We start from the raw sequence: 13807 nt of genomic DNA on the forward strand, positions 1-13807 counted from the left end.
ATAGAGTTTTTATACAGAGGCCATGCATTATACTTATTCCTTTGTAGACTCGTTTCTGAATTGGTACCATCCTGCCATTGACTATACGTGAAAACTCTGGCCAGGAAAACAAAATCCTGATTGTCTAACAAAAACATAACATATAACATGGAAGGTAAATATTATGAGAGCCTGACTGAACCTCCATTGCTAGTAGGTATGGTTTTTAAACCACAGTGCATGTGCATGTATAAGTAATACTCATATATAATATTCTCACATATTATATACTTATTACATACATGCACAGTACTTTCCAAGACGGCTACACATTTACACATGCATCAACTATCTAAAAACATAGAAATAGGTAAGCCTATTAAGTGGAATTTTCTTAAATTATATTTGAACAATCAACAGGAAAAGTAATCATGTAAAGTACCGCTCTGTTCTTGTATATATCTACAATAAAATTCTATAAACAGTTGTCTCCCAAAACATACCCAAATAAAGTTAAAAAAAAAAAAGGATAACACCCAGTGTCCTATATTTGTATATTTATGGTCATTTCAAAAACAAACAAACAAATAAAAGAGCCCCACTCAGGTGCATATTTACATTCTTCAAACTGTAGCGGTGAAAAATAATTCTATTAAGTGCAGGACATTCCTAATGTTGCAGTAGTGACATTTTTCTGAAGTCTTCATGAACACATTGCTTTTGTCTTAATGGTGATTCATTCCATGACTATGAGACAGTTCTCTCGTCCCCTTCATTTGCAGACGGTGGCACAGTCAGGATTAAAGAGCTCCTTGTATAACGGAGGAAACAGTGTATTCACTATGTCTGGGTGAGATTGCTTAAATACCTGCAGCTTCTCCCCGTGCAAGTTGCAAACTGCCGTGATGGTTGGTATCTTGGCTATTAACTGCAGAGCAGAGAGACAAAGGGAGACAAAGAGGGAAGATGGTTAGTGCTCTGAATTCTGAATCAGTGTCCTCTCTGGCCCAGGTGAAGGTAGATGGCTTTGGAAAAAGATGTACAGAAAAAGAGAAGGCTCACGATCAGCTTCTGTTTTAAAACCGACAAAATACACCCTCTACTCCAACCCCTAAAGAAAAAATAAAGAGAATGAAAGCAAGCAGGACCCAGCTTCCTCATTCCTTGTTCTTAAATAAAGTCGTATGGGAGGTAGCTTTGTTTAATAGACAGGAGTGGGTGCTCTGCTGGTGGCCTGCCTGAGTCAACACCCTTGTTTCAAAATAGCTAATGGTGCTATGGCTGTTTTCTGCTTTCTCATCTGTAAAATGGGTATGCTAAGGGTACCTACTCCATTGCGTTGTTGCGTGGACTGAGTGAGGTTATTCATATAAAAGTGTTATCACAAACTTCTTGTGCAGTTAGCACAATAAAGAACACTGTAGGCATGAAGAGTAATTGTTAGCTATTATTATTATTATTATTATTATTATCCATCATTTCTCATAGATTTTTATGACATAAATATTAGAATTGTAGCTTTGGAAGGTGACAGTGTTAGGAGAGTATAACCAAACTGTATGAGGTATAATCCATAATTAACTGGACTGCTTGGCTGTCAAGCTCACTAAACCGTCTTGTCTCTCTAATCCCTTTTCCACTGTAATGCATGAGATAAAACTTATGTTTAATCAAGAGAGAATTTGGGAGGTCACTGGCACTTAGCTTCCTCAGGGAGGTGTTTTAAAAGTGAGTGAGAAAATATCCACTTATAATTGCTAGATTTTGATGTATATTTATTACGTAGGTTGTAATTTTTTTGAATTAATATACCCTGAAGACAGTGTTTTATAATAATTTAAAATGTCCACAGTTTGCTAAATGATACAAAGGTCTTAGGAAATGAACAATTCCAGCTTTTAACATACTTATAATTTAGGAACACTTCAAATCCATCATTTAGTGCCAGAATTAGCTTAAACAAATGTCATTGTGATCAAATTACTGTGAGAAATATGTTCTTGTATAGAGAACACTCTTACGAAAGATAAGCGTGATACTTCATATAGCTGACTAAAGATACACTGAGATGGATAAGATAGAATTGAATAAAACCCATCTCAACCCCACGTAAGCTCATTGTGCTCACTACCCCATTGAATAACAAGAATGCATTGCAGCCTTTGCAGTAAAACAGGAAATAGATAACTAGTTATTTTGTGGTTTTTCAAAATCAGAAATTTCCACTTTCATTAATTTTCCTTTTAACAACGAATGGGCTGTATAACCATACCTTGAGCGATTTAAAAATAGCATGAGAATTAGAGCTGTTGACATGTTCATTAAAGAGATCTAGAATACATAAAGAAGTTTGGGGGTTCAGACTTTCCAACCCAATCATCTCCACTGCTATTAAAGATAGGGATAGAGATGGGAAAATGGGGAATCTTTGTCTGTAGAATGGATGCTCACCTGGAGACTGAGAATCAAGGCTTTCTTTCCAACATTATAATTTTTTTTTTTTCACTCATAATCCTCCACCACAATGAAGTGCATGATTATTATGGAGCCGGCACTCAGCTGGACATCAGCATGCACAGAACAGCTACGGTTCTTGTGTGTGGTCTAGTTGAGAAGCTCTATGGGCATAAAGTTACCACACAGACAAAAGCAGACTGCAAAACTGTGGCGAACACCATAGAAGAATAGTGGCAGGAGAAATCATGGACCATAGGATGCCCTGACTTCTGTGGCAGGCTGGGGGGGGGTTCCCTGAGAAAGTGACGACATTTCAGCTGAGCTCTGAGCAAAGAGTGACAGCGAACTACGCACCGAGGCAGTGGAGACGTGCTATGCCCGGGGTCGTGTGAAAGAATGCTGCGGTGCTGCAGAGGTGTGTGTGCCAGGTTACAGGTGTGCGTGCCTGGGCACAGACACCTGAGTCCACATTATGGTCTTTGGAAGGGTTTTAAGCAAAAAAAGAAAGATAATCAGAATCCCATTCTGAAAGACTTGGGTCCAGGGTGAAAAACTGTGTCTTTTCTATATTTTCATAGGTAAAGAGGATACAAGTGTCCACTTAACTGGAGTCCTCTGGGAAATTATTCAAGCTCTCTTAACCAGCTGGCTCACACAGACGGATACTACAACAATTTAGGAATGCTTCTTGCACATTACAATTCTCCCTGAAATAGCTATTGAATGCGGAAAGGCTTTGAAAGCTTTCTACAATCATCTGCAGGTGAATTGATGATGTGCAGAGCTCCTGAAACTTACAGATGCAACTCCAATGATTGTCAATCTTTAGTGTGCATAGGAATCACGAGGGTGCCTCCTAATAATGCATATTACTGGGACCTGCTCCTAGGGATTCCCTTTCAGTAAGTCAAAGTGAAGCTCTGACTCCATGTTTGAAACAAACATCCCCTGTGGATACGGATGTTGTGTGTCCATGAAACAGACTTTGAGAAACACTGCTTCAGCAGTTCAAATCTTATAAATTTCCAACTGTTTTTCAAAATTGGAAAGTAAATTTTATAATTGAAACAGTCCTGTGAACTGAGTATAAAGTTTGCTCCTTCTCAGGAGCTCTGTCAAGAGAGGGAAGGTTCCATTTGCTTATTTCTGTTAGTTTGGTAAGGGACCGATTCCTGAGTTTCCTGTGACATAAATGCTATGTAGAGAAGATTAACCTAGTGATAAAGAACATGAGCTTTGGGGTCAGACTGCCTGGGTTTAAATCCTGGCTCTGCCATTGATAGCTATGTGATCTTGGGTGAGTCCCTTAACCTCTCAGCTGCCTTATGTCTTATCAGATGATGACACAATAGTCCCTGCCTCAGAGGGAGGTTGTGCGGATTAAATGAGTCAACACAAATTTTTTTACGGTGGTGCCTAGCACACAGTAACGACACATGTGGCAGGTGTAGCACTTCCATTCACACATAAAGCTTCCGTCAAGGTAGCTATAGTCAAGGCATGCTTTTCTGTCAAATGACATGGAGGGCAGGAAACCAGCTTAGCTCTTAACCAAGCACCCAAAATGGACTCTCTCTAAATTGTGTATTAATGCATGGGAAAACCAGCCATTTACTTTTACTGAAATGAGAAAGCAAAATCTTATTGATGTTTTATTTTCTTACAGCAATTCAAGTTAGCTGCTCATTTTATTAACTGTGATTCATAAAGTTGAATCCTATGTATTACACTTCCCAAAGCAGTTTCCTTCTCCTTTAGTGAAGGGGTAGTGTGGGAAATGAAATGTACAAGAGGATGACTGAAACCCTTCCATGGTTGCTCAGTACTACTGGTGATATAGCACTATGTGTCTGGTTTTGGAAAGTGAATAATGTGTCTGGTTTTGGACTCTTCCTACTTTCCTGTTAAAGTCGAGGTTTAAGAGTCTGGTTCAGGACCCAGTTCTTCCTTCTTTTATGGGATTTGGATCCAGTCTCTGTGCTCATCTGTGGAATGGGCTAAACGGTGAGTCTTGCCTCTTGTGAAACAGTACCCAGACCACATCAGCAAAGATCACTGAGAAAGGCAAATACTTCCCCAGCCTCCCTGCACCTGGAAGAGGCTGACTGAAAGAAACCCTACTGGCTGCGGAAGTAGCAGTGCTGACAGGGGCGTCCGTCACTCTGGGGACATGGTGGGCCGGGAGGCCATGTGCAGGCAGCAGCAGCACTAGTCAGTGCCCAGAAGTGCCTGGCGGAGGAAGCAGCAGGCAGTCGCTTATCTCTCATTAATATTATGTACTGCAGCTGGGGGGCCCCCATTTCAAAGGGAGCTCAGAGCAGCTTCAGCAGCAGTTAATGGCTCAACAACTTTTTAAACAGCTGGGGAGGTGATCCAGAGCACTTGGAGGTGGAGGGGGTAGTCAATTTCAAATCATCATGAAATTCCTTCATGTTTAAATAATCCCCATAGCAGAAGCAGACAGAGGGTCTATAAAATGGCATTTTCACACTTATTTCTTTCTTATTGCAGCATTTCTTATAAGAAGGAATCTTTAGCTTATACTGACAGGGGTCTACAGGAAGAAAAAGCAGTTGTTTGAGAAAAGATAATAATCCTATGCTTCTCTCCAGAGGGTGGTTTTATGAGAAAATTCACAATTTCATAACAGGTACATTTGATGTTGGAAAAACGAAACATGCATGGGGCAAAACTAGTGATCTTGTCCATTTGGGCTTCCAGGCCACCAAGATGCCCTCTAGGCTAAGGCAGGAAGCCAGCAATGGTTCGATCAAAGTGAAAGAAATTTCAGGAGCACTGATGAACACATAAAATGAGGCTGCATATGTCTATATCACTTCTCCATTCACTTTTCTTTTTTGTTTAGTTTTTTTTTCTAATCCAAACCTAGACACTTGGACTAGAATTATGCTGTTGAATCTGAGGTATCTGTGCAGGTCATAAGCCCTCTCCCAACCATCCCTGTCCTATCCTTGACATCCAGGCTGTGGTGCCTGTTCCGGGCAGGACACTTGCCTCAGCTGGGGCTGGAATCTGGATTTGAACCGAGAGCCAGAAAGTTGCTTTCTAAATGTAGCAAAAACTACAAGCAACCTGGAGCTAAGAGAGAGCCTTATTTCACCATGTGGACCAGGGAAGCAGAGAAAACGTATTCAGAGAGGGAAAAGATTGAAGTAGACTCCCAAAGAGAGATAAACACGTAAGATGGAGAATTCTGAAGGTTTCCCAATTCATTGTTCTAGTACCTTCCTAAATGGTGGCTGAACTTTTGACCCTGGGTTCTGTGAGATATCTATTATTTTATTTTATTTTTGTTTTATTTTGCTTAAGCTAGTTGGAGTTGGTTCTTGTCACTTTTAACCAGAGTCCTAACGAGTACATCCACTTGCAGCTCAATGAGTGAGGAGTGATATCAAAACCTCTCTTCTCATTTACAGAAGGTTAATCTGACGGACAACCCCTGGAATTTCTGGATGTTGGATCTAGAGTGTGTCCCAGCAAACTACAAACAGCTAAAATGGACTGAAATAATCTGGTCCGCACAGGAGTTCTTCAAGGAAACTGACACGTGTTACTCCCCAGTGCCTCCATGCACCTGGAACATAGCACCTATTCATTAAAAATGTAGGTGGAAGCAGAAAACTGTCCCAGGATAGAGCTATGTTTCTTGAGTATAGATTTGAAATTTAAAAACCTGGAGGATCTGTTGAACTGTTTTCTATAATTTTGTCTATCCTTACATTATTTTAAAGTGTGTTTACTGTTGGAAGGAAGCCTGAGGGGGTCTTCAGGGGTTCCAGTTTTACCTGGGCAGTGGTTATACAGATATGTTAACTTTGTGATAATTCACTGAGCTATACACTTATGATTGAACAACTTTTCACTGTGTGTGCTACATTTTTAAAAAGTATAGGCATTTTAAAGTATAACATAAATTCCTAGCCAAATGCAAATGGGAATGGGAGCTGAGACCACAAGTCACATCATCAGAACAGAGAGTCCTCAAGTGCTGATTAGACAGACTATGATGTTCAAGGTAAAATTGAGCCCAAATCCCTAGTCCCACCTACTAGGAATTCTAACACCCAGTGTCTTGCAAGAATAAGCAAGCTTTAGGAATAAACATTCCATTATTAATCGCAGTATGGTCTATTTTGATCTCACTGAGAAAGCAATGAAAATCGATGTAAATGACTTTTTACGGTTTTCATTGATCTGTCTATCAGTGTTTGCTCCATAGCCTCTATGAATCAACATGGTCGCTTTTTCTAAATCTGTATAATAATAGCACTACTAACGTGAGAGTGGTCAGAGTGATTACACTAAAGTAAAATTTCAATTATTAACATGTAAGATAGCGTTGTTTAAGCCTTTTCTCTTTTAAGCTTTTGTTTAATAACTTGGTATTGTTATAATAGAGAGACAACTTTCCCTCTCATGTTGATGATGTAATTTTGTTATCCTTATGCTAGAAACAGATTAAGGAATTAAGAAGTTAGTGAACCTGTTGGCATGTACCTTTACCAACTCAACTGATCTCAATTCTCCCTAGGAAGGTGGGAGCCTTCAAGATTCCTGAGCTAGAAGGGGCCTCCTTCTGAGCCTCTCAAACATTTTGGAGTAGCTGCCTCAAAATTAAGAGTTCAGGCACTGGAATTGGCCTAACTGGGTTCAAATTCTGGCTCCCCCAGGTGCAAGCTGGTTAAATTTAGGCAAGAAACATAATCATCTGAAGTTTCAACTTTCTCTTTTGTAAAGTATGATACTGAGAGTGTAGCTCTGAGCATTCAACGTCAGTCCATTTAGACTCCATCAGCACAGTGCCTGGCACATAGGAAATGCTCAATCCCTCTCAACCATCACCGTTCTTTTCATCAGTCATGGGATTCTGATCAAGCATTGATTTTCACTGCAGTCATTGAGGTACTTGTCTTTTTTCCTGGGCACCATGTAAACTTATATTTCACATATGTTTATATAGCTTGCATATTTGACCTGCAATACATATTTGTTGAGTGAATAAAAATAATGAATCTTAGAGACACTTCCTATCCTATCCTATTTCCATGTGAGTGCTTCTTTTGCAGCATGAGAAATGAGAACTGTGGCAATAACATTGTATTAAGATAGTGCATTATGCCCTGCAAAATTAAGGCTGCGTACCCTAAATAGTGCTTCACCTGAAAGGGGAAGGTAATGCTCAGGTCCCTCACCTAGGCAAGAGGTTTTTGCTCAGACAGAATGATGGAAATGAGAGGTCATGTCTTAAGTAGGCAGAAGAGGTAAATCTCTCTCTTGCCTGAAACTTCAAGGAACCTAGATCAGTGAGGTCCGATAGAAAAATAATGTTGGCTACAGATGCAATCTAAAATTTTCCAGTAGCCACACTAGAAAATGTAAAAAGAAATAGGTGACATGAATTTTATAATATACCTTATTTAACTCAAAATACCTAAAATATTAGCATTTCAACATACAATCATAAAAAGTGTGAATGAGACATCTCACATGCTTTTTTTCATATTGTCTTTGCAACAGGGTAGATAGGTCTAGATGCTCAGGAAGGAGATCTTGCACAGTAGATGTTCCAAGTAGTGTTGGCCACTGCAAAGTAGGTCAGAAGGCAGGAAATAAAAGGAAGGCCCATCTCTCATCTTTCTGAGGCCTCATTGGAATGTGATGGGTGTGTGCTGGGGAAAGCTGGACCTTTTAAACCTGATTATTAGGATTCAAGTCGATCCCCTCTCTCTGTTATAGCCTGTAGGGATTATGTCGTTTTGAAAAGTCCAGCTTCTTCTTGATGATGCTGTGGGTGACCAGGGGAAAGACCTAGTGTTTACTCTGAGGCTGTGCTCTGAAAGAGAGGCTCTGTCTCCTCTGAGGACCCCTTGGCAATGGGGATCTGAGGAGATGAATCTCAAAGAAACAGACTTGTCACCACATGGTCCAGCCATTCTTCTTGGGCAGGACATTCTCTTCCCATAATTAACCTTAGATTTTCACTGCCTTTTCATTAACATGACATAACTTTAGACCAATACCTTGTGGATGAAAGGGTGTGGCTTCATGGGCAGCGAGAGTGTAGGAAGTACTAAGTGGAAAAAGAGAGAGCTACTGGGGGACAGATGATAACTTTCTGGCCATCCAGGAATAGAGGGGAGAGAGGAGTGAGATTCTGACCTCCAGAAAAATGACTACAGACTCCCCCACATCCCAGAAGAATTAGAAGGGGTTTATCAGCACAGAACTATGGGTCTAACATCACCCAGAAGTGCGGTGTGGCCTGTGATTCCTGGAAAGCTAGCATCTCTAGGACATAGCAAGGCACAAGCGTTGGATATGTTTTGAGAAGTGAATGGAAGGCATGGTACTCACGGAAGCATTACAGCTGTGCAAAATAAAAAGCAGCACTCCCTGCAGGCCTGCATGTGGTGAGCAGAGGGGGGCTTTGCTTCTGAGGTATACTGGGAGGTCTCCATGCCTTCCTGTTGGATATAGGTGTTGCTGTAGAGTTTGATACTTTTAAATTTCTCTATACAGCTATGGGCAAGAACACACCTCTGAGCGTGTTGTGTCTATTTGCAGGAGTCCTGGGAAAAACAGATACTCTACCTAACAATATTTCAGGACTCTAGTTATCCAGGAGGCTCAAGAGGAGGGACTAGCCTAGAGAAGGCCTACATCCAACGACTCCAGCTGTGGGCCTGACCCAGAGGCTACAGTTACGAAAGGGCTGGAAACATGACCCGAGGGCAGGATGTGAGCAAGACAAGCAGATCCAAGCTTTGCCCTTGGCGTGAGCACACTGCCAAGGCCTGGACCTGGCTGAACTAGCCCCCTCTTCTCCTTCATCCTCTGCCCCTCCAGTCAGGGCAACACGAATGGCAGATTTAGCCGTCACTCGTAATAGAGGAAGCCCCTGGGCCTGAGAACAGAAGCGTCAACAGCCTTCACAGTTCAAATATTCGCTGCCTTGTGGCCCACCCTGTCCTCTCTCCCAGCAGGGGTTCTGCTGTTCTTAACTGAGTGGAGAGAAAGCACCCCAGGTTCCTAATCCCCAGAGTGGTCCTCACCCAGGAAGTAAACCTCTCAAAATGAGTCATGGCAGCACCCACAGCACAAGACGATGGAGCCCCTCCCAGAGGCTCGACAGGGACATGGACCTCTGGACACAGACTCATAAACATCGCACGCTCTGCAGCTGCGGGGCTGTCATCCTAAACTAAATGACCACAGTGCACAGAGTAGTAACTTGGATCCACAAGACTTGGCGAAATCAGTCTTTTCCTTCACTTATTGTGACAGTAAAACATCTAGAAGAGCTCTAAAACAAGAGCCCCTCCCAGAGGCTCGACAGGGACATGGACCTCTGGACACAGACTCATAAACATCGCATGCTCTGCAGCTGCGGGGCTGTCATCCTAAACTAACTGACCACAGTGCACAGAGTAGTAACTTGGATCCACAAGACTTGGCGAAATCAGTCTTTCCTTCACTTATTGTGACAGTAAAACATCTAGAAGAGCTCTAAAACAATCACTCGGGACTGAGCACTGGAGGGCCAAAGAAGATGTCGAGAAACCTTGACAGAGAAACCTCTTTTGGGAGTCACAGAATATTATACTGAAGGGACCTTAGAGACCATGCAGCCCAACCTACTCGTTTCCCAGACAAGAAAAGTGAAGCCCAGAGAACAGATGGGCTGCCTCCTCTAGTCATATGGGGCTTAAAAATATATATGTATATTTATTTTTTTTCATGAGCTTTAGTGAAAGTGACCAGTGTTATCTCATTTCTTGGCTTCTCAAATCCAGGATCCAGCCAAATCTAACTACTATTTATAGCCCGAGTGTACCTTATACTTCCCTCTCTCCCCCACTGCCCCTCACTCTCAATGCCATGCTGCACTCCCCAGCCCCCAGTGCCCGTCTTTTGTTACAAGGCTGTGATCTAACCAACTGAGCTCATCAGTCAGCCCCACAACACCCATCTTTTGAAACAGTTTTCATCCATCAGTGATTAGCTCAACTATACCATCTTTTGGATGAAAGTTTCCCTTTTGAAATAAAATTTGTTCTGTCAACGACAACTAGAGCAGCAGCAACAGCTTTTACAGTACCTATTACGGACTGGGCAGCTTACTTATATTTACCTCATTTAGTCCTCAAAATAACCATATGACATTGGTACGATCTTTAGTTCTATTGTACAAATGAAAAAACTGAGGCATAGGGAGTTTAAGTGACGTGTCCAGGGTCACTCAGCTAGCAAGTGGCTCTGATGACTTCTTGTAAGTACACTACATACCATCATTATGTTGATGTGGAAAGAAAACTAGATTTCTTAATAAGGTTTTTTCCCTAGCAAAAAATACCTCCCCAAACAAAAAACTGCTTAATATATAGGGGTTGAAATCTTTTAGTTAATGGACACAGAATCTGTGAATTTTCAGACTTTCCCTAGGTTAAAGTTTGGCCAGAAGTAGAAGGCGCTGCTTCCTAAACTTTAATTTCAGGAAATGGGCGTGTAGAAAGGGTGTTGGAGACTGTTCTTTCAGGATGAAGTTCAATGAGTGTTTTTGAGCCTTGTACCTCTAACCTGATGTTTGTTACACCCACTCAGGAGCAAACTGATCGGTGGTATAAATAGTCTTTTGCACGTTACACAGAAGGTAGCCCTACCCCCACCTACCAGAGATGGAACCTGAGCCTCTGGACTTAATAAAACATTTTGGGTATGTGTATGTTTTTCTAGAGATAAGTTTCATCATGTTTGCCAGATTCCCCAAACAGTCCACGAATAACCAATATCAGAATGACTGTCTTTGTTTTAGAGATACTGTGGAGGCAGAAGAGCTCCATGACTATAAAGACACAAGAAACATTTCTAAAAAGATGAGAAGACTCTGTGGTGGGGTGGAATAGGGTCTCATGGATTTAAATAAAACTACACATCTTGGGGAGTTCGATGACAGGGTGTCCTAAACACCGATGGCGTGTTTGTCCTAAAAGTGTTAAAGTAGTCAAAAACTAAAGAGACTCGTTCCACATTCTCACCCCCTCTGACACTGGACGGTTGATGAATCTGAGACTCAGACAAATGCAGTGGGCTAGTCAGTTTAGAGCTGAAATAAATGAGAGCCCAGTCCTCATTCTGTGTTATGGTCCCTCCACATTAACATTAAGAGTTCAAACAACATCTCATTAAAATGATGACAGTTACAAGAAAGAGTCCACACAAATCTCAATATCTGTGCATGGCCTGCAGAAGCAATGCTTTGTCCTATGGCTCCAGTGAATTTTATACACGAAATATTCCTCTTTTAATGCTTTCTCTGGTCTTCAGCTTTGCAACATTCTCTCTCTATAACAAAATCAGTGAATTTTGTACTTGACCCACTAAAGATGGAGAAAGGAGAGTTAAAGCTGATCTATAGCCCACATTGTCATTTTTTTTCTTGCTATCAAACATCTTTCATTCTTCAATTTCTCTGTCTTCTTTCTAACATCAAATACCTCAAATCACCACCAGGATACAGGCAGGTAAAAAGTGGTGCAAGCACGAAAATTTTACTCTGTTAGGGGAGTAATAATACCAATTTCACTGTGTGTTAGAATTTGTGCAGTGTATATTTTATTTGAACCTTACACCACATTGGTACAGAAGCAAGAAATTGTAATCCTCATTTTATAGGTGGTGAGAACAGGGTTTTTGGGCAAGCAGACAATCCCCCTAAGCAGAATAGAAAAAAATTCATCTAACTCTGTTTTTTTTTTTTTTTTAACCTTAATTTTAGGATGGTAAACATGGGAATCAATGTCTTTGGGGGAAATCCCAAATGCAGGAAACATCTGTCCACATTAATTAACCAGATGTATTTATGCATGTATACTAGCAAGCAACTATAGAGACACATACATAGAATCACTTTACCATCTTTTCTGCCCAGTGAATCTGAAAGCATGTTGGAGCTTTGCTCTTGACTGAGGTGCAGAGAGCAGGTGATTTGTCCTCAACCACATAATAAGTGAAAAGTTATGTCACAGAGCACTCTTACTCTATAGTGTGGGAATGTTCTTCCTGGTGATGTGTTCATCTTGACAAAATGTTACCATAATGAAGCAGCATATTTAACACATAGAGGTTTTTTATAGTAGTACTCTGCATGTGCAAAGTAAAATCCGGCAGTGTCTCCAAATAGAGTCTCTACCCTCCCCCCTTTTAAAATAAAGAACTTCAAGGGCAGAGTGGGAGGGTTTTAATGATAAAAATATAAAGTAGAATTCCTGTCATCTTTAACCAAGAATAAGCTCAATTTCCTAGTTTCTTACCCTCTGAAAAATTCCATTTCTTAAGAAATCAAAGATACTTTAAAGATCTGAAATCACATTGAATATCAATCATTAAAAATTACTTCTTTCTTTCATGATGATTTCTCTTTGAAAAACAACTTTTCTCAGTACTCTTCTTAAAGATCATCATTGCTAACTGTGCTGAGTCAAGAAATTGATGGCATGGTGCCTGCATTTTGCCCCTGGGATACTTCAACATTTTGAAAGAACCCCAGGAGAGGTCTTGCATGAATAGATTAGAGTTGAAGGGACATTTATTTACAAGTCATCAGTCTAATCGTCCACTCTGGGTAGGACTGTCATTTACAACATACCTGGGAGGTGACCAGATAGTATCTATCAGAATATGACTACTGACAGGGAGCCCATTCCTTCATATAGTAGTCTACCCTTCTGTTCAAAAGTTCCATCCTTTGGTATTTCTTCCTTATTTTGAATAAAAATCTACCTCCTCTTACTTTTACCCAGACCTGACTCCTGACCTGGCACAAAGTCTTCTCTTTATTCAAATATGAATTTTGTAGACTTATTTCTTTGCTTCAAGCTTTTGTTCTTCAGATGAAACACCTTCAGTTCCTTTGATTTGCCTTCCTGTACCTTGGGTTCAGATCTGTCAATGTCACCCTTCTCTAAGAAAGCACTCTCCTCTCGATTTGTTATAATTTACTGGCCTCCCTTTAAAAATGCACACCTCAAAATTTACGCAGCCTTTGGTAACTTTCAGAAATTGTTGCTGCTGCGAAATTCCCCCAGTTTTCTACCTAGGCCCTGTGTGCTCACTGTACTCTTTTGGTGACAGTGGGTCTGTGATCTGAGGACCTACCTTTGCCAAGGTCTCATCATCCAGGTGATTCTTCTGAATCACATGTTGAAGTGCAAAATAAATTTTTTCCTGAAGCTTCTGGACCTTCCTTGGTTCTATCAGCCAGGCTCGGTCTGACAAAGTAAAAAGAATGAATAAGAAGGAGAGGGAATATTAAGTTTCATTTTATTTCTCCTACCTGTAGTGCTGAGTTTCA

The 13807-nt window shown here is 40.9% G+C and overlaps 1 protein-coding gene across 1 annotated transcript in view; it reads right to left on the minus strand.

Moving 5' to 3' along the window:
• Positions 1–328: 328 nt before the first annotated feature.
• Positions 329–13807, minus strand: part of RORB (RAR-related orphan receptor B) — a 79179-nt gene continuing 65700 nt past the window's right edge. The window contains exons 9-10 of the mRNA XM_008587269.1: positions 13612–13724; positions 329–907 (exon numbers count right to left, since the gene is read on the minus strand). Coding sequence (XP_008585491.1) covers positions 752–907; positions 13612–13724 — 269 coding nt within the window. The 3' untranslated portion in view covers positions 329–751. The remainder of the gene's footprint in view (positions 908–13611; positions 13725–13807) is intronic.

This window comes from Galeopterus variegatus, unplaced genomic scaffold, assembly GCF_000696425.1.
Source record: "Galeopterus variegatus unplaced genomic scaffold, G_variegatus-3.0.2 Scaffold4327, whole genome shotgun sequence".
Classification (NCBI taxonomy): domain Eukaryota; kingdom Metazoa; phylum Chordata; class Mammalia; order Dermoptera; family Cynocephalidae; genus Galeopterus; species Galeopterus variegatus.